Raw genomic sequence first — 22,340 nt, 5'->3', positions numbered from 1 at the left:
GAAAGGAAGACTTTGATCTCAAACCTCCAATGCTTTGCAGCTGCACCTACTCATGGGGAAGGCTTTGGGAGTAAACCTCGAGGAAAATCCGGTGCTGGAGTCTCTAAAAGTTCTACGTTGAGTTCAATGATGACTGGCAAATCCTGCGATGCCACTGGTGCCAAACTATACTGGTGTTTCGTTAAATTCATCAGCGACATGGAGAGGGTGCATGGGCAACAGCTTGTTCTTTATACCCTACTGCCCTGGCTCGCCTATACAGAGACAACCAGGATACACCATTCAATGGTCGGCCTTGACCAATGGAAGCTTCTTCTATTATTATTTTTTTCTTGCTTTTGCATTTGCGTAGTTTGCTGTCTTTTGCACAATGATTATTTCTCTGTATTTGTTTGGTGTGCTTTCATTGATCCTATCGATTTTTTTTTCACATTTACTGTGATCACCCACACACAAAAGAAGAGAGAATCAGGGTGACATATATGCACTTTGATAACACATTTACTTTGAACTTTGAGAGCTGGAGCTTAGGTTTTGGAGGCAACTGTGTAGCGTAAGACTATAACCACAAAGGAGCAGAACTAGGCCATCCAGAACACCGAGTCACTTCCACCATCATGGTTGATATTTTATTCCTTTCAACCCCATTCTCCCCACAACCTCTGACTAATCAAGAACCTATCAATTTCTGCTTTAAGTATACCCAATGACTCAGCCTCCACAGCGTCTGTAGCAACGTATTCCACAGATTCACCACCCACTGGCTAAATAAATCCCTTCTGATCTCTGTTCTAAAGTGATGCCCTTCTATTCTCTGGTTTTAGACTCTCCCACCATACGAAGCATCTCCTCCATGTCCACTCTATCTAGAGGGTGATATTGCGAGCCAACCTCCCCCTCAGTGATAATCACACACAGCCAACTGCGGGAATCAGGCCACTGGGAAAGCTGGTACTCAAAAGCAAGAAGTGCAATGTTCAAAGTAAAACTTTATCGAAGTACCTGTATGTTATCATATACTACCTTGAGATTCATCTTCTTGCAGACAAATAAAGAGAAACAACACAACTTACGAAAAACTAAAGACCAATAAACAGCGTTCTGCCATTACACACAAAGCTGGGAGAACACAGTGAGTCAGGCAGCATCAATGGAGGGAAATGAACAGTCGACACTTCATTCCATGCCATCTTTTTGCAGTTACTATAGGGCAGGGGTGTCAAACTCATTTTAGGTCACGGGCCGGATTGAGCAAAATGCAGCTTCATGCGGGCCGGATCAGTCGGACGCGTGCGAACGCAGCTTTCGTTGCCTCCGTTTTTTCAGCCTGCTCTCATGTGTCTCAGTCTCTGCTATAACTACAAAGTGTTTCACTTTACAAATTCCGTTTCTTATGAAGAAGACTGCCGAATAAACACTAAAAACCCTGAAAACCTGGTACCTGAATAAACTCAGCATTAGCCATATCATACGCCATAGGCGCTTCGATTACTGGGGCCAGCTTTCATAGTAATTAGATATTATCTCACGGGCCAAAGATAATTCCACCGCGGGCCGGATTTGGCCCGCGGGCCTTGAGTTTGACATATATGCTATAGGGCCAGGAGGTACAGAAGCCCAAAGTCCCACACTACCAGGTTCAACAACAGCTACTTCCCTTCAACCATTCTCTTTTTGAACCAACTGGTACAACTTTAGTCACTACAGTTTCACAACACTTTGATCGCTTGGAACTAAAATGGACTGTTTTCTCTTTGTCTAATTGCTTTCTTGTGTAGAGATTTTGTTTTATTTTTGTTCTGAATGCTGCCTGTATGTCCTTGTAATAATGCTGTATACAAGGTTTCAATTGAACCTGTGCAGACATGTGCTTGTGCACGTGACAAGGGTGGCTCTGTAGCGTAGGGGTTAGTGACACACTCTACAGCACCAGCTGTAAGATCGGGATTCAACTTCCACTGCCGTCTGTAAGGAGTTTGTATGTTCTCCCCATGACTGTCTGGGTTTCCACTGGGTGCTCAGGTTTCCACCCACAGGTTCCTTTTAATTCTTTCCCACTACCAAAACCTAAACCTCATTGTTTTGGTCTCCCCCATCCTGGGTAAAAATAGTTACCGCTCACCTTGTCTGTGGGTAAGATGAATTTCAGGGTTGCATACTTGCATACGCAGTTTGATAATAAAAGTATTTTGAATCTTTAAATCTATGCTCATCATATTTTAAAACATTTCTACAATATCTCCCCTCATTCTCTGAAATTCCGAGGAAGAAAAACCCAGCCTGGTCAACCTCTTTGTATAACTCAGGCCTTCGAGTCCCAGAAACATCCTCGTAAATCTTCTCTGCAGTCTTTCCAGTTTAACCACATCTTTCCTATAAAAGAGTGACGAAAATACTCCATAGTATTCTGTGTACATACAACTTTACAAGTCACATAGAACATAGAACAGTGCAGCATAGGAACAGGCTCTTTGGCCCACAATGTTGTGCTGAAATTGCTAAAAAAAAATTAAATCAAACACACCCAAAAATGAATCCCACCCTACCTATACAATGTCCCTATCCCTCCATCTTCCTCACATTCACGTGTCGATCTATAAGACCATAAGACAAAGGAGAAGTCGGCCATTCGGCCCATCGAGTCTGCTCCGCCATTTCATCATGAGCTGCTCCAATCTCCCCTTTAGTCCCATTCCCCCACCTTCTCACCATAACCTTTGATGCCCTGACTACTCAGATACCTATCAACCTCTGCCTTAAATACACCCAATGTCTTAGCCTCCACTGCCGCCCGTGGCAAAAATTCCATAGATTCATCACCCTCTGGCTAAAAAAAATTTTTTGCATCTCTGTTCTGAATGAGCGCCCTGCAATCTTCAAGTCATGTCCTCTCGTACAAGACTCCCCCACCATGGGAAACAACTTTGCCACATCCACTCTGTCCATGCCTTTCAACATTCAAAATGTTTCTATGAGGTCCCCCCTCATTCTTCTAAACTCCAAGGAGTACAGTCTAAGAGCGGTCAAACATTCCTCATATGTTAACCCTCTCATTCCCGGAATCATTCTAGTGAATCTTCTCTGAACCCTCTCCACTGTCAGCACATCCTTTCTTAAATAAGGAGCCTAAATGTCTCTTAAAAGCCTCTAACGTATTTGCCTCTACCACCATACCAACACATTCCAGGTATCCACCTTTCTAGGGTTGCCAGCATAGTGGATGCCTGAGAGTTGATCCACCTGCCAAGTGTCGGAGAATGAGGTTGAAGGGTTTAATAAACAAGCCATGATGAAATGGCAGAACAGATTCGATGGGTCGAATTGGTCTAATTCTGCTCCTTTGACTTATGCTCTCTTATAGACGAGGGATTTCACTGGCAAGTAAATGCAAATCAGAAATAAATGCAGATGCTGGAAATCTAAAATATAAGCCGAAAATGCTGGACATACTCAGGGGATGATGATGTGCCTGTGGCAAGATGTGGCCTGGTTTGGTCAGCGCTTTTATTTCAGCTATAAGATTAGAACGGGGACACAGGGGCTTGTTCTTCTTGGAGGAAAGAAGAAGTGACCCCATGGGTCCTATTGCCCCGCTCTACCTCCATAACCTGTAACTCCTCATCTCTCCCATTTGTTTGAGAGAAGCAGAGGTTTATAGTTTTGGGCAAAAGATATCAAGGATAAACTTCATTCACCATATACATGTTTTAGCAGTTTGCTAGGTGTGTTGGTCAGGGCAGGACATGCAACATTAAACAAAAACAAGAACATTAAACAATTATAAAGAAAGTTGGAGGTTAAACTACAAATTTGGAATAAAATGTGCATAAATACATAAATCCCAGCATGTATTTGCATTGTAAACAGCATTATAACAAGAGCTTAAGGTGTTTATTGTGCAATGACAGGGGCAGTAGACAGAGCGGGTGGGAGCTAACTAGAATGGAAGATTAGATTAACTGCCCGAGAATAGAAAATTATAAAATGGTGTTAAGCTTTTGTTTTAACAGACCTGTAGCACTTTGGAAAAAGACCGTTTGCAGAATGGGTAGTGCCCACAATGACTTCCATGTCCTGGACACATACAAGTCCCTGCAGTGATGGTTGACTGCAGCCAATGATCTGTGCTGCTGGCCTGACTGTTCGCTGGTATTTTTGCATATTGTGGGAGGACAGCAATGGCTGGTGTGAGGGTGCTCTCTGTGACGGCACCAGGACGGTCCGGGGAAGACCGAATTTTACCAGCTGCCAAGGATATCAGTTGGGAATGAGAAATTCACTGCAGACTCTGAGAAGCAATCAGAAGGAAAGTGGAGAGGTAATAAGTTCTGGGTCTCTACGGATAGATCGAGGAAAGGGATTGTTCTTCCAGGAGTAACACACAGAATCCTGGAGGAACTCAGCAGGCCAGGAAAGAAATGGACAGTCAATGTTTTGGGTTGAGACCATTCATCTAGACTGAAAGACAGGGGAGATAGTCAGTATAAAGAAATAAATTGGTTTATTATTTTCACGTGACCCAAGGTACAGTGAAAATCTTGTCCTGCATACCATTCATACAAATCAATTCAATATAATGGTGCCTCAAGGCAGTACGAAGCAAAGCAATAACAGAATCTCAGAACCAGAATCCGAATCAGCCTTATTAACACTGGCCTATGTCGTGAAGCTTGTTGCTTGGAGGCAGGAGTACAGTACAATACAGAAATATTACTGTGAGTGACAATAAGCAATATATATTTTAAAAAGTAGAGCAAAAAGAGAGGTAGTGTTCATGGATTCATGAACCATTCAGAAATCAGATGGCGGCGAGAAAGAAGCTGTCTCTAAAACATTAAATGCAGGAGGAAGTGTCAGAGTTACAGGGACAATTAGCTGCAAGGTCACAACCAAGGGAGACCCTGAGGTCAAAGTCCGTCTTATCATATTAGGTGGAGGAAGAGCTGGCAGGTGAAAGGTGGATCTGGGTCGGTATGTGAGTGGGAATGGCGTCAGAGCTGGGAGATGATAAGAGGTGTAGAGTGAACCTGGATCACTGGCACTGCAAGGCATCAGCTCCACTAACGGCACCAGCGTGTGGCAGTGCTTAGCAATTAAATTACCCCCCCCCCCCAGCGCAAAATGCATCCAAGTATTCCAGGAATCTCATTGAAAGTAGATAGTTCGTGGCGGGGGTAGGAAACATTTAGAACCACTCCTTCCACAGCCACAGACAGAGAGCCATACCACTCTGATCCCACTTTCCAGCTGATGAAACGTTAACACTCTGCTTGAGGCACGCGCACGCGGAAAATCCCTGTCATTCTCACCCATTCTGCTCCGGGCCAACTTCGGATCCAGCACCATTTTCCCTCGGATCTCACTGGATTTAATTCCAATGTCCACTCTGCTGGTGTGCTTTCATCCCGAGGCTTGGCTTGCTAAGATTCATTTGCGTTACATCAGACATCTAAATGGCAATTTTTCCTTTTGAAGCATAATTGCCTCTCTTTGTTTGTATAAGGGAGGAAGCAAGGATTCTAGAATTATTGAATACAGGACTGTGGAGGTATGCACAGATTGTGGCTCTGTTACCATAGCAACCAGATGGCTTAAATTACTTAAAATGTTGGCAATTTAAGGGAGTTTCCTGGCATACACTTAAAACAAATGGCACACTGGGTATTTTGTGATGTTTTGAAGGGACAAGGCTGCTTTACTTGGTAAATTAAATACTGCTTCTGTTTGGTTTAGAGGCCTCAGTGCTGATCTTCCACCCCGTAACTGCAAACCACAGGTTGATTCAGCACTCCTGGGCTGAGAAAGGTGATATTGCTGATATTGGCCCTAGGAAGGAGCCAAGTTGTTAAGTACGGCCATTGTTAGAATGGGAGCGTTTATGGTTCAAAGGCTCCAGCTGAGAGGATTCAGGAGATCACAAAGATCTCACTTAGAAGTAGTAGTTCAAAGTGCAAAGCAATTTTATTATCAAGATACGTATGCCACCATGAGATTCATTTTCTTGCAGGCATTCACAGAATAAAGGAATACAACAGACTCAATGAAAAACCGCACACAAAGACTGACAAACAACCAATATGCGAAAGAAGACCTTTTGTGCAAATACAAACAAACAAACAATACCGAGAATGAGTTTTGGAGTCCTTGAAATTGAGTCCGCGCGTCTGTAGGTTGTGGGGTCAGTTCAGAGTTGAGGCAAGCGAAGTTATCCACCCTGGTTCAAGAACCTGACGGCTGGAAGCTAATACCTGCTCCTGAACTTGATGGTGCGTGGGACCCAAGGCTCCCGGTGCTCTTCCAGTGTGCAGCAGTGAGAAAAGGGCATGGTCCTAACAGCATGGGTCCTGGGTGATGGATGCTGCTTTCCTGAGTCAGTGTTCTCTGTAAATGAGCTCAAGCAGAGCAGGCGAGCCAGAGATTATCAGCCACGATCATAGTAAAGAACAGAGCAACCTCAAGCACTCTGTTCTTACTTCCGACAGAGTGCTGTGATGCTGTTGAACTTTTGTTGCCATAGTCCCACGTACGTACAAGAAGAAAAAAAAAATACCTGAAAATTAATTCCTAGTCAGCAAAGAACCTGTACATCATAGCCCATCTGTGACATTTACCTCGCGGTCTTTTATTGTCACAGGTGGCTGTGGAGGGGAAGTAATCGGGTTGACAGGTTCTTGATTAGTAAGGGTGTCAAATGCTATGGGGTTGAGAAAACAAATCAGTTATGATGGAACAGCAGAGCAGATTTGATGGGCTAAATGGCCCAATTCTGCTCCAACAGTACTGTGTAAAAGTCTTAGGCACATACAGTATGTATGCATACAAATATGCTCCATATTTGTCAATGTGGAGCAGAGAGAAAGAGTTTGCAAATCTGCGGGAGCAAAGCTTGCTGGGAATGGTGAGGGTGGAGCATTGTGGGAGATATGTGGGACAGATGGCAGATGGAGTGCCAGGGCAGGAGATAGCAAGGATGCAGACACACCCAGCCTTGTGACACCAGGCAAGGGCACTCGATTCCAAAACAACTGGTTTATTGATCATTTCATCCCTTCCCCTTTTCCCAACCATGATTCCGCTCTCCCTGCTCTCTTCCCATTCTCAGTCCACAACAGAGACCCATATCAGAATTAGGTTCATCATCACTCACATATGTCATGAAATTTGTATTTTTTTGTGGCAGCAGTACAGCGCAATACATAAAATTACTTCAGCACTGTGCAAAAGTCTTAGACACCCGAGGTGGAGAAGGGGAGAATGCTATTACCGAAGGGTGGGAGGTGCGGGAGTCTTGGGACCCATGCCACCAGGTTCAAGAGCAATCCTTGCCCTGCAGACATCGGGCTCCTGGACTGGCCTCACTCACCTCAGCTCAGAACTGACTCCGCAGCCGTGGACTCACTTTCAGAGATGCTGCAGTTCACGTTCTGTGTACTATTTGTTTATTTTTTTTTTAAGTTTTTGCATTATTTGTCCTCTTTTTCTTGCTGGTCTTCGTTGTTGTGTGTGTGTGTTTTTTATGTATTCTATTGTGTTTCATTGTGTTGTGAGTGACTGCAAGAAGGCGAATCTCAAGCTTGTATATGGTATACATACTTTGATAAGAAGTTTGAACTTCGAATGTTCTCGGAGAGAGTTTTCAGCAGTTTTAGGTTGAAGGCGGGATTAGCCCAAGCTAACAGAGTTTGAGATGGATAAATATCGAGACAGTACAAGAAGGGGCAAATAACAGAGCAGAAAATAATTGGAAACAAACAGTGAGCTGGTTACCAATCTGTTAAGTGGAAAAAAAGGTGTTAATGAAGGGCTCTAATAAAACAGAAATGTCAAGTACGACCGTGTGCGTGGACCAACGTGTAAAGACAAAAATTTCACAATCTGAAGGAAACTTTCATAGGCAAATTCTCAGAAAGGTGCATGGAACTATTTGAAATGCATCAATAACACTCTCAGAACAGAGCAATTCAAAACATGTTTTTATGGACAAAGCTTTACCAAAGTGTGGAGACAGGTCATTCAATGCTCTAAGTAAATTTACTATCAAAGTACGCAAATGTCATAATATACCAAACTGAGATCCATTTTCTTGCAGGCATTCATAGTAGAACAAAGAAACAAAGTAGAATCGGTTCAAAGAAAAATGTATTATCAGAGTACGTACAACCCTGATTTATTTTTCTGCCAGCATACTTAGCAAATCTATAGAGCAGTAACTGTAAACAGTAAACCTCAAGAAATTTAAACTGTAAACAAACTGTGCAAATGCAGAAATAAATAAATAGCAATAAATAATGAGCATGAAATAGCAATATAACAGAATCCTTAAATGAGTGTAGCTATCCCCTTTTGTTCAAGAGCCTGATGGTTGAGGGGTAGTCACTATTCTTGAAGCTGGTGGTGCAAATCCTGAGGCTCACGTGCCTCTACCCGTTGGCAGCAGTGAGAAAGGAGCATGGCCTGGGTGGTGAGGATCTTTGATGATGGATGCTGCTTTTCTACAGCAATGTTTCATGTAGACGTGCTCAGTGGCTGGCAGGGTTTACCCATGATGCACTGGGCCAAGTTCACTAACTTTTCCGTTCAAAGGCGTTGGTGTTCCGATGCCAGGCCGTAATGCAGCCAGTCAGTACACTTTCCACCACACATCTATAGAAGTTTGCCAAGGTTTTCGATGACATGCCGAGCCCCCACAGACTCCTGAGGAAGTAGAGGCGCTGTTGTACTTTCTTTGCAATTACATTTATATGCTGGGTCCAGGGCAGGTCTTCTGAGATGGTGACTCTCAGGAATTTAAAGTTACTGACCCTCTCCATCTCTGATCTTCCAATGAGTACTGCCTCTTGGACCTCTGGTTTCCCTCTCCTGAAGTCTAAAATCAGTTCTTTGGTCTTATTGACATTGACTGAGATGTTGTTGTTATTTCACCACACAGCCAAGTTTTCAATCTCCATCCTGTATGCTGATTCATCACCTCCTCTGATACAGTCCACAACAGTGTTGTCGTCAGTAAACTTGTATATGGTGTTGGAGCTGTACTTAGCCACACAGTCATAGGTATAAAATAAATGAAAATCTATATACAACAGGACAAACAACCAGTGTGCAAAAGACAAGGAACTGTGCAAATACAAAAAGAAAAAAAAAACACAAACAAAATAATAATAAATAAATATCGAGAACATGAGATGAGTCCTTGAAAGTGAGTCCATAGGCTGTTGTAATAGTTCAGCGTTGCGATGAGAGAAGTCGAGGGAAGTCATTGACAAATGCAGTCACTTAGAACCACAGAACATTACAGCACAGAAACAGGCCCTTCAGCCCTTCTTGGCTGTGCCAAACCATTTTTCTGTCCAGTCCCACTGACCTCCACCTGGACCATATCCCTCCATATACCTCTCATCCATGTACCTGTCCAAGTTTTTCTTAAATGTTAAAAGTGAGCCTGCATTCACCACTTCAACTGGCAGCTCATTCCACACTCCCACTACTCTCTGTGTGAAGAAGCTCCCCCTAATGTTCCCTTTAAACTTTTCCCCCTTCACCCTTAACCCACGTCCTCTGTTTTTTTTCTCCCCTAGCCTCAGTGGAAAAAGAATGCTTGAATTCAGTCTATCTATACCCATCATAATTTTATACACCTCTATCAAATCACCCCTCATTCTCCTACGCTTCAGGGAATAAAGTCCTAACCTATTCAACCTTTCTCTGTAACTCAGTTTCTCAAGTCCCAGCAACATCCTTGTAAACCTTCTCTGCAATCTTTTAACCTTACTAATATCCTTCCTGTAATTAGGTGACCAAAACTGCACACAATACTCCAAATTCGGCCTCACCAATGTCTTATACAACCTCACCATAACATTCCAACTCTTATACTCAATACTTTGATTTATAAAGGCCAATGTACCAAAAGCTCTCTTTAAGACCCTATCTACCTGTGACGCCACTTGTAGGGAATTATGTATCTGTATTCCCAGATCCCTCTGTTCTACTGCACTCCTCAGTGCCCTACCATTTACCTTGTATGTTCTACCTTGGTTTGTCCTTCCAAGGTGCAATACCTCACATTTGTCTGCATTAAACTCCATCTGTCATTTTTCAGCCCATTTTTCTAGCTGATCAAAATCCCTCTGCAAGCTTTGAAAACCTTTCTCACTGTCCACTACACCTCCAATCTTTGTATCATCAGCAAATTTGCTGATCCATAACTTCATAACTAAGTTTCACTGCTGGGTGAAAGGGACATACCTGTACCAAATGCATCTTCTCCAGGAACCTCCGCACCCTGGAGAGGATGACACACAGTGAATGAACAGAGATGAGGAGGAATTTCTTTAGCCAGAGGATGGTGAATCTGTGGAATTCATTGCCACAGATGGCTGTTGAGGCCAAGTCATCGGTGATACTTAAAGCAGAGGGTGATAGGTTCTTGATTAGTAAGGGTGTCGAAGGTGGGAGAATGGGGTTGAGAGGGATAATAAATGAAATGGCTGAGCAGACTCGATGAGCGGAATGGCCTAATATTGCTCCTATGTCTAATGGACAAATGAACTTCCCTGGTTCTCTGTGTCAGCTGAGTTAGAGCATCTGCCAATGTTATATTGGAGAACAGGCATCGAAAGCATCAATGGAATGACCATTCAGTCTGATATCTCATCCCAGTCTCAGCTGTCCTTGCCGTGTGACTGAACAGATGCACATCAGTTAAATTGGTAGTTTGGATATCAAGGATTCCATTCAGGGCCTGGGGCTGTAGAAAAGTCGGCAGCCTTCATCCCAAGACGGCGCTGGTGATATACGGTGATGTCTTTCACAAAACCACTATATATTCTACCAGGAACATTTCTTCTGGACTACGATCACTGCAATCCGCAGCCTGTAATTTCCCTCTAAGTGACATATTTCTGAACCATGTACACAAACCGGTGATCTTATGATCTTCTAATACTTTTTATTTGCATGGTTTGTCCTCATTTGCACATTGGATATTTGTCAGTCTTGGTTGTTTGTTTTTTGTGGATTCTGTTGTGCTTCTTTGTTTTGTGAGTGCCTGCAAGGAAATGATTCTCCAGGTTGTACATACTTTGATAATAAATTTACTTTGTGCACTGGCACGTTTTATGAGATGATTGTTAAAGTCCAAAGTACATTTGCCCCAAAATATTGTGGATCCTGCCTGACCTGTTGAGTTCCTCAAGCTTCTACTATATTGCTTTAAATAACAGCTGGACCATGTCTCTGCTCAATCTGGAAACCAATTCTTATGACTCATTTTGACATTTCAACTGTGGTGTGGCTTCCTGCACTTTTACAACTGCACCCTAGGCAACCTTGTGAAACAGCAATTCCTTCTCCATTGCTACACTCTGGCCTTGATACTTAATTCTCCAACTTCAGGCATCACTTCTGTGTCAGAACTGGGCATTTCTGCTAGTATATTGTGAGCAATTTTGGGCTCAGTGTCTAGGGAAAGATGTGTTGGTCTTGGAGAGGGTCCTGAGGAGGTACTCAAGAATTATTCAATGAATGAAAGCTTTTGGTGTCTTTGTTCCTGGACTAGATGTGGTTCAGAAGAAAAAGCTCGAAGTAAATTTATTAGATTCATTTTCTTACAGGCATTTACAAGACAAAAATATATGCAATAGAATTTACAAAAAGCTACATATATAAACAGACAAAGACCGACAAACAACCAAGGTACAAACTATGCAAATTAAACATAATTTTATTGCGGAATTTTATTGAAAACTAACAGATACTGGAAGTCCGAGATAGAGTGGATGAGGTGAGGTTGAGTTCATTAATAGGTGAATGAATTTGTGGAATTCATTGCTGCAGACGGCTGTGGAGGCCAAGTCACAGTTTGAAAGGTTCTTGATTAGAAAGGGGGTGGGGGGGGTTAAGGTTCCACCAGCTGTGCTAACCCTGCCCTTCTTCGGGGTGAAATTATTCTTGGAGTTCCTTTCAGTACACAGGCCTCCAATATGTAGCTTGGTCTGCAATTATTTGCTTTCACAATGCCTCATGTATCTAGTTGAGGTCAGAATCACAGAGGGGAACACCAGGGAGGAAATGAATCCATTCTCTTAAGGGGAAGCAAATAATTTCCCCAGCATTCCAAAGTTCTGCCCGGCAGCCACATTGAACTCAACTGGGTTGCTGTGAGCACTTTAAACCCTCTTCGGAATGGAAACTAGTGTGGCCACTTCGGAATGGAAACTAGTGTGGTCTTCTGCTGCTGTAGTCCAGCCACTTCAAGGTTCGATGCGTTGTGCATTCAGAGATGCTCTTCGGTACACCATTGTTGCAATGTGTGGCTATTTGAGTTACTGTTGCACTCCTGTCAGCTGGAACCAGTCTGACCATTCCCGTCTTCTTTCATCAACAAGGCATTTTCGCTCACAGAACTGTCACTCACTGGATGTTTTGTGTTTTATTTTTGCACTATTCTCTGTAAATTCTAGAAACTGTTGCGCGTGAAAATCCCAGGAGATCAGCAGTTTCTGAGATACTCAAACCACCCCGTCTGGCAACAAAAACCATTCCACAGTAAGAGTCACTTAGATCACATTTCGTCCACATTCTGGTGTTTGGTCTGAACAACAACAACTGAACCTCTTGACCACGTCTGCAAGTTTTTATGCACTGAGTTGCTGCCACATGATTGGCTTACTAAATATTTGCATTAACGAGCAGGTGTACAGGTGTACCTGATGAAGTGGTCACTGTGTACAATACACCCGGCGGTGAGATTTGGATTGTGAACTTCCTCTCTTATTCTCACTTCATCCTTTTGCCTCTGGAATGCAGCCCCAGACCTCGCCTGTTCGGGAACTCCCCCCCCCCCCCCCCGCTTCTAACTGCACCACCCATTCTCGCAGCCTACAGGCCGACTCTATATTTACACCTTCCCTAAACGCTCGCGCAGAGCTCCCCTCAACCCCTGCCTTACACAATGTCAAAATCAAACTTAACCGTTTCTCGATTTATGGTAATACGCACAAGTATCAGAACTAGAACTACAGGTGATAGGTTGAGGGTGAAATGTTCAAGGGGAATCTGAGGGGGAACTTACTCACTCAGAGTGTGGTGCAAGCGCAGATTTAATTGACAGAAGTTTGGATAAGTCCTGGGATTTTGTGCTGTCATGCACTGTGACACTAAGTGCATCTTTCCACAGATACAGTGTTCAAACTTACCTGTCGCAGCATCACAGGCACACAGCATTGGAGACACAACATCCACAAAACATGTTAAATATAAATTATTCAAAACTCATACAAGAAAGAACACGATCACAAAAGGAAACATCAAAGTGCACTGCGGTGCAAGGTGGTCATAGTCTTGCTCTGCTGAGGTAGTGATTCGTGTTTTGCTGGTTGGTTTATAAACCACATTTGAAGGGAAGTATCTGCTGTTGAACGTGGTGATGTGGGACTTCAGGCTTCTGAACCTCCTGTCCAACGGTAGCTGGAGAAGAGGGCACGGTCCAGATGGTGGTGATCTTTGATAGTCGACATTGCCATCTTGAGGCAGCACCTCATGTAGATACTTCTGATGGTGGGGAGGGATAAGATTGAGAGAGTCTAGAGAAAACTTAGAAGGAAGTCGCTGGGACTTCATGGCCTCACTTGTTGGGAAAGGTTGAATAGGTCAAGACTTTATTCCCCGGAGTGCAGGAGAATAAGGGGGCACTTGATGGGAACTTCTTCACTCAGAGGGTGATGAGAGTGTGGAATGAGCTGCCAGAGGAAGTGGTAGGCGCAGGTTTGATTTCAACGTTAAGTTTGGATAAGTACATGGATGGGAGGTGGATGAAGGATTATGGTCGGGGTGTGGGTAAATGGGACCAGTCAGCATAACAGTTTGCCATGGACTGGATACTGAAGGGCACGTTTCTGTGCTGTAGTGGGCTATGACTCTACTTGAAGATGTCTCTTTGACCCACTCTGCTTTCAGAGTCCAAGTAAGCAGCAGGGAGCCTTGATGTTTCAGGTTGTGATGTGACACGTCTTGCCCAGTACAAGTAACAACAGCAGCAGTCACTTACCACTTTGCTCCAGGAAGTACTTCACGGTCATTAGCATCCGGCCCCGCGGCTTCAAATCCAACTATATTACCAAAAAAAAACAGAGTGAGAAGATTCAATGTGGGAAGGAAAAGATGATTAAAATATTAAGCGCTTTTCGCATATTTCTGCAGATTTAAAAATACCAGAGGGTAGAGAAAGGGAGGAAAGTTGAATTCTTAGCTGCTTAGGAATCTCCAAGTCCAGCCAGTTGGCCTAATATCCCCTTTTGTGCCCTGTTTGCCAGAGTTTTGATCTGATAAAGTGCCTCAATATACTTGAAATTACAAAGGCTGCTATATTAATAAAATAATTGAAAAGTAAAAGACCGCAGATGATGCAAATCTGAAACAGAAACCAAATATGTTGGAAATACTCAGTGAGTCAGGCAGTGTTTGTGGAGAGAGGAGCTGTGTTAGGTCAAATGTAAGGAGACAGTACACTGTTAATGGCAAGACCCTTAAGCAGAGGGATCTTGTGGTCCAAGCCCAAGCTCCCTGAAAGGGTGGTTAAAAAGGCATATTGCAAAATTGCCATATGCTTTCTTAACTACTTGTTGAGCCACTGAGCTCAAAAGTCAGGAAGTTATGTTACAGACTTATATAACTCTAGTTAGGCCACATCTGGAGTATTGCATACATTATAGGAAGGATGTCAAGGCTTTGAAGAGGATGCAGAAGAGGTTTACCAGGATGCTGCCTGGATTAGAGGGCATGTGCTATAACGAGAGATTGGACACATTTCGATTGTTTTCTCTGGCAGAGGCTGAGGGAAGATTTGATAGAGGTTTATAAGCTCATGAGAAGAATAGATAAAGTAGACAGACGGTATCTTTTTCACAGGGTTGAAATGCCTAATACTAGAGGGCATGAATTTAAGTGAGGGGGTAATTTTAAGAGAGATATGAGGGGCAAGTTTTTTGTTTTTAACACAGTGAGTGGCGGGTGCCTGGGTACTGGCAGAGGCAGATACATTAGGGACTTTTAATTAGGTCGGCACTGAATGTGAGGGAATAGAGGGATATGGACATTATGTAGGCAGAAGAGATGAGGTTAATTAGACATTTGATTGCTAATTTAATTGGTTTGGCACAACATTGTGGGCTGAAGGGCCTGTTCCTGTGCTATACTGTTCTACATTCTAACATTTCAGGTTGGTGACTTTTCATCAGAAATAGGAAAAGTTACAAGACATTGGGGTCACAGAAACAAACGGGTCTGTATTTGCTGGAGCAACACAAACTTGCTGGAGGGACTCAGTAGGCCAGACAGCATCCGTGGAGGGAAATGGACAGCTGACATTCTGGATTGCGACCCTTCATCAGGACTGGAAAGAAGGGAGACAGTCGCAATAAAAAGGTGGAGAGATGGGGTGCAGCAAGAGCCGGCAAGTGATGGGTGGATGCAGGGAGGGGTGTAATAGGGTCCGAATCAGGTTTAGTATCACCGGCACGTGCTGTGAAATTTGTTAACTTAGCAGCAGCTGTACAATGCAATACTTGATAATATAGCAAAAAGTAAAAGAATATATATTTATGTTAAATAGTTAAATTAAAAATAGTGCAAAAACAGAAATAACATAAAAACAGCAAGGTCGTGTTCATGGGTGCAATGTCCCTTCAGAAATTGGGTGACAGAGGGGAAGAAGCTGTTCCTGAATCGCTGAGTGTGTGCCTTCAGGCTTCTGTACCTCCTACCTGATGGTAACAATGAGAAGAGGGCATGCCCTGGGCAATGGTGCTCCTTAATAATGGTCACTACTTTTCTGAGGCACTGCTCCTTGAAGATGTCTTGGATACTACAGGGGCTAGTACCCAAGATGAAGCAGACTAATTCTTCAAGTTCTTGTAGCTTCTCTCCATCCTGTGTAGTAGCACACCCCCCCCCCCCCCCACTGTACCAGACACTGATGCAGCCTGTCAGAATGCTCTGCATGGCACATCTGCAGAAGTTTGAGTGTTTTCAGAGAAAAGCCAAATCTCCTCAAACTCCAAATGAAATATAGCTATTGTCCTGCCTTCTCTATAGCTGCACTGATATTTATTTATTTTTAATTTATTGGGACCAGGTTAGATCCTCAGAGATCTTAACACTTGAAAGTGCTCACTCTCTCCACTTCTGATCCCTCTATGAGAATTGGTTCGTGTACCGTCGTCTTAACCTTCCTGAAATTCACAACCAGCTCTGAGGTCTTACTGACATTGAGTGCCAGGTTGTTGCAGCAACACCACTCCACTAGCTGGCATATCTCGCTCCTGCACGCCCCCTCATCACCACCTGAGATTCTGCCATCAATGGTTGTATCATCAGCATGTTGAAGGATGGCATTTGAGCTATACCTAGCCACACAATCATGGGCAGAGGGAGAGTAGAGCAGTGGGCTAAGCACATATCCCCGAGGTGCGCTGGTGTTGATCGTCAGTGAGGAGGAGATATTTTTACCAATTTACATAGATTGTGGTCTTTTGGTTAGGAAGTTGAGGATCCAATTGCACAGGAAGGTACAGGGCCCAGGTTCTGTAGCTCATCAAACAGGACTATGGGAATAATGGTGTTAAATGCTGAACTATAGTCAACGAACAGCATCCTGACATGGGTGTTTATATTGTCCGTGTGATCTAGGGCTGTATGAAGAGCCATTGAGATTGCATCTGCTGTTGACCTTTTGCAGTGATAGGCAAATTGCGATGGATCCAGTAGGCAGGAGGAAGGCGAGGGATGGGAGGAAGTGGGAAAAATGCAAGGAGCTGGGAGGTCATTGAAGGAAGTGATAAAGGACTGAAGAAGATGGAAAATGATAGGAGAGGACGGTGGACCATGGAATTAAAGGAAGGAGTTGAGGAAAGGAACTGGAGAGGGTATGTGGGTGATGGGTAGATTGAGAGGGCAAGGGAGGAGAATGAGACAGGGATAATGGGGGCTGTTGGAATAAGCGGGGAGGAAAAGAGAGACAGAGAGGTGTGGTTACCAGAAGTTAGAGAAACCGATGTTCAAGCTGTCACATTGGAGACTATCTGCTTTGCTTAACAACAAATACAAAATGATGGAGCAACTCAGCGGGTCTCGCAGCATCTTTGGAAAAATTCAAGATTCAAGATTGTTTAATGTCATTTCCAATACTCAAATGTAAAGGAAAATGAAATAATTGTTACTAAGGATCCGATGAAGCACAATATGATAAAGAACACAATAATAAAAAACCCACTATAAATATAAATAAGATAGCATATATGCATAGATTTATTGTGCATCTACCAAGCGATGCTAGGCACGGGAGTGCCCATACATAAGATGACTGACAGGAAATGATAAAGTAGTTGTGGTTGGGCTGTGGAGGGGTGGATTCGTGGGTGGAGCTGTTGATCAGTCAGTCTGCTTGGTGAGAGGAATTGTTTTTGAGTCTGGTGTCATAAAGGAGTAAAGAGTCGACACTGAGGCCTGACACACTCGATCAGGACTTCCGCATCTGCAGAATCTCCTGTTTCTGATTGTCGAACATTGTTTAGTCAATGATGATGACCTTGAACTTCTGGTTTTCTATCATGCTAATTCCCCATTTCATCTCCCAGCGTTTAGCTTTCAATAATATTCCAGTCAAGCTGAACATAAGCTTCAGGTCACAGCCCTCTCTGGGATGAAGAGCCTGTTGTATACTCTATGAAAGTATGAACCCATGTGTCAGAATTGGCCTGTTCCGATCCAAGGCTATCAACTTGCAAAGGTAGCTCACTTATTCTCTCCCCACAGCCATGATCAAATGGCAGAGCAGACTTGATGGACCAAATGGTCTTATTTCCAGTGCCGGCTGTTATTTCGGATTTCACACAAGTGCAGTGCTTTGCATCTCCCTGTTCCAGCAAGACTTTCTTTTTGTTCCCGTGCTCTTTCTGCACTAACACCTCCTCCAGCTCTGATTCAACAGCCTTCACAGTCCTTACTCATCCAGTATCTTCTGGTCTCCACCCTGCTCCCCAGAGACCCATGTGTTCTCTCCACCCCTCCCTATTCGGTATTAGGATTCCTAACAGTCCCTTGTCCTGATGAAAACCTTATTCCTTTCTCCACGGATGTTGCCTGCTGAGCATTTGCCATTTATATAAATATATTTATTGCCTAATCACCTTCCTCCCACAAACAGTTGTTCCGATGGAAGGAGAAGGGAATAGCTGTCTTGGAGCAGCTGAATGACGTGTCTGGGACAGTCACTCTCTTGCTGATTTATAAACAAAGTAGAATTTATCAGACCAAAACTTCAGTTTGTTTAAAGCCCAAACTGCCATCTAAAAAGAGTCAAAAACCATACATAAGCTTTAATGGAATACATTTTTTCTGAAAACCACCTTACAGATGGCCATAAATTGACTGTTACAATAAACAATATTGGCTACTTCATTCACTGTGAGAGAGCACTGGCTCCATGCTATATCAACTAGTATTAATTGTTAACACTCTGCTCAGTGTAACTGGCACGGCGTTATTGATTCATACTGGCCAGTATAAGCTCCAAATATAATGGTCCATATCTGTGGTTACAATATACACACACATACCCCATCCCCCAATTCTCTCGCCCTCCCTCCCTCTATGTATGGTTACTATATACACATATATCCAGTCTCTCTCCCTCCCGGTCCTTAACTCACGCGTGTGTGTACACACACACACACACACACACACACACACACACACACACACACACACACACACACACACACACACACACACACACACACACACACACACACACACACACACACACACACACACACACACACACACACACACTTTACAGAAACTGGAGGTAGGAGCCTCTCTATTACCTTCTCTGTCTGTGAACTAACACTCAGGAGTAGCTCTTTCTGCCAATTAATTGAGTTTTACAGATTCTATTGTGTACAGTATTCTAACACATTTAAATTATACTGAAAACAGCAGCGGACTCCTGATTCATACAGTACACTGTCGCGTCCTAGTTGATTTAAACAGGCCACAAGCATTCACACTCTTCATTCATATATTTTACCTTCCTGCCTCTGTTCACTCACACTGCGTGTGTTTCATGATCTACGCTGGCTTATGGCTAAGCAATGCCTTGATTTTCAAATTCCCATCATAGTTTTCAAATCCTCCTCTTGAACTTTGCTCCCACTGACCACTTTGTGCATCTTCAGCATGTTGCTGGGGGATATTGTTGGCTCTAACATTTATTCCTTACTGAGTCATGAGGTCATAAGAGATAGGAACAGAATTAAGCCATTTGGCCGATCGAGTCTGCTCTACCATTCCATCAAGGCTGAATTATTATCCCTCTCAACCCCATTCTCCTGCCTTCTCCCCACAACATAAGAACATAAGGAATAGGAGCAGGAGTAGGCCATCTGGCCCATCGAGCCTGCTCTGTCATTCGATAAGATCATGGCTGATCTGGCCACGGACTCATCTCACCTACCCGCCTTTTCCCTACAACCTTTAATTCCTCTACTATGCAAAAACCTATCCAACCTTGTCTTAAATATATTTACTGAGGTAGCCTCCACTGCTTCATTGGGCAGAGAATTCAACAGATTCACCACTCTCTGGGAAAAGCAGTTCCTCCTCACCTCCATCCTAAATCTACTCCCCTGAATATTGAGGCTATGTTCCCTTGTTCTTATCTACCTACCACTGGAAACAACTTTCCTGCCTTATCTTATCTATCCCTTTCATAACTTTATATGTTTCTATAAGATCCTCTTTCATTCTTCTGAATTCCAGTGAGTACAGAACCAGGAGACTCAGTCTCTCCTCATAGTCTAACCCCCTCATCTCTGTAATCAACCTGGTGAACCTCCTCTGCATCGCCTCCAAAGCAAATATATCCTTCCTCGAGTAAGGAAACCAGAACCGTACACAGTACTCCAGGAGCGGCAACCTTTGGTGCCTTTGCTAATTAAGAACCTATCAACCTCCACTTTAAATTTATCCAACTACTTGGCCTCCACGGTTGTCCGTGGCTATAAATTTCACAAATTTCACCAACTTCTGGCTGAAGAAATTCCTCATGTCTGTTCTAAAGGGATGTTCTTCTATTCTGAGGCTGTGCCCTCTGGTCCTAGACTCCCCCACTGGATCCGCTCCACATCCATTCTACCTCGGCCTTTCAATATTCCACAGGTTTCAATGAGATCCCCCCCCCACCCCCCACATTCTTCTAAACTCCAGTGAGTACAGGCCCAGAGTCATCAAACACTCATCACACTGTACGTTAACCCTCTTATTCCTGGGATGATTCTCATGAACCTCCTCTGGAGTATCTCCCACTCCAGCACATCCTCTCATAGTTAAGAGGCTGGAAAAACTGCTCACAGTGCAAACAGTGCATTCTGACCAAACCCTTATAAAGCCCTGGCATTACAGAAAGACACAATTTGTAAACAGCCTATCAGCCACCCATTTACGCTCATCCTACATTAATTCCATTTTATTATATTCTCCCCACATCCCCATCAACTCCTCTCAGACTCTAACCCTCACCTCACTAGGTAGGGCCAATATACAGTGGCCAATTAACCTCCCAAAGCCACACCATCAGGATGTGGGAGGAAATTGGAGCACCCAGAGGAAACCCATGCGGTCAGTGGGAGAACGTGCAAACTCCACACGGAAAGGACCTTGAGGTCAGCATTGAACGTGGGTCTCTAGCGCTGTGAGAAGACAACAGTCCATTAGCTGAGCCACTGTGCTGTCCCAACGACTGCCCCATCTAGCTTCAGACTTAAGCTTCCCAATTTGTAAATGCGCTCTTGGAAAAGGTCAAGACTCCTATGAGTTTTGTAGCATTACCCTGCTCTCAGTAAAGGCCTCTCCTCACCTCACCCGACCTGTCCTTCTCATTTGGAAGATGAGCGAAAAGCACTGATCTACTATCAATAAATTTTTGCAATAATTGTAAAGCAAATCATTGAAATGTTACCCAGACATCAGCTTTTCCTTGGTTGCGTTTACATTTCTCGGCCAGGGAATTCAGTTCCACTGTGGTCTCAGAGATCAGCTCCACTGTTTTGTCCTTGATGACAATGTGCATGACGCGGCCCTTGTTGATGTGGGCATCGAAGGTGCTGTTCCAGGTGGGGTACATGGTGGGCTTCTTCTGCATGAAGATCTGACCCTTCTCTGTGGAGAGATTGGTACACATTAAGAGTGAGCAAAGCGTCAGGTGCACAGCCCAGGCAGGGGACTGACTATAGTCTTTAAACCAGAGGAATGTTTAAGGAAGATTTATGAGGCAAACTTTATTCACATAGTTTTTTGGCTTATTGTAGTCTCCTGGAGTTGCACAGAATGGAAACAGGTCCTTTGGCCTAACTGGTCTCCATGATGACTATGATTCCCATCAATGGCGGCATGGTAGCATAGCGCTTAGCCTAATCCTCTAGAGCACCAGTGATCCGGGTTTGTTTTCGCTGTCTGTCTGTAAAGAGTTTGTTCATTTTCCCTGTGACTGCACCGGTTTCCTTCGGATTCTCTGGTTTCCTCCCCCAGAGACGTACGAGTTAGTAAGCTAGTTGGTCACGTGGATGTAATTGAATGGCAGGGACTCGTTGGGCTGGAAGGGTCTGGTACTCTGCTGAATCTCTGAAATTAAAAAATAAATTCATCTGAGCTAGTCCCATTTGCCTGCATTTGGCCCACACCCCTCTAAACCTTTCCTATCCATGTGCTTTTGAAGTGCTGTTAGTTTATCTACCTCAACCATGTCCTCTGGCAGCTGATTCTAAATACAGATCACCCTCTGGGTTAAAAAGTCACCCCCCCCACCATCATGTTTCTTTTAAATCTCTCCTCTTTTCTCTCTGTTCTCTAGCTCTTGATTCCCCAAACCTGGAAAAAAGGACCGAGTTCTCCCACCCCATCTATGTCCCACATGATTTCCCAGACTTCTATAATATAACCCCACATTCTCCCACGCGCCAGTGAATGACGTCCCAACCTGCTCAAACTTCCTCCATAACTCAGACCCTCGAGACACAGAAACACTTTTGTGAATCCCCCATCCTCCTTCCAGCTTACTGCAACTGTTCCTATAGCAAGGTGACCAATGTCGAATGCAGCCTCACCAATGTCTTGTTCAACTGCAATATAACTTATCCACCTGCTTGTCTATCTGTGATGCCACTCTTAGAAAACCATATACTTGTGCAGCTATATCTCTCTGTTCTAAAAAGCATCCAAGAGCCCAGCCATTACTGTGAAAGTCTGGCCCTTATCTGTCGTCCCGAAAATGCAACGTCTCGCAC

General features: G+C 43.8%; 1 protein-coding gene across 2 annotated transcripts in view; it reads right to left on the bottom strand.

Moving 5' to 3' along the window:
- The window catches only part of prkcq (protein kinase C, theta), a 123,731-nt gene that overhangs the window by 41,427 nt on the left and 59,964 nt on the right, over window positions 1–22,340 (bottom strand). Inside the window, exons 3-4 of one of the 2 annotated variants that reach the window (XM_073066531.1) lie at window positions 21,017–21,216; window positions 14,048–14,108 (exon numbers count right to left, since the gene is read on the bottom strand). In XM_073066531.1, the coding sequence (XP_072922632.1) occupies window positions 14,048–14,108; window positions 21,017–21,216 (261 nt within the window). Of the gene's footprint in view, window positions 1–5,309; window positions 5,424–14,047; window positions 14,109–21,016; window positions 21,217–22,340 lie in introns of those variants that run through there. The other variant, XM_073066532.1, reaches the window with a different exon arrangement.

The sequence above is a fragment of the Hemitrygon akajei genome, chromosome 14 (assembly GCF_048418815.1).
Source record: "Hemitrygon akajei chromosome 14, sHemAka1.3, whole genome shotgun sequence".
Lineage (NCBI taxonomy): Eukaryota > Metazoa > Chordata > Chondrichthyes > Myliobatiformes > Dasyatidae > Hemitrygon > Hemitrygon akajei.
The sequence above is the reverse complement of the archived record's forward strand: the minus strand, read 5'-3'. Positions and strand labels throughout refer to the sequence as shown.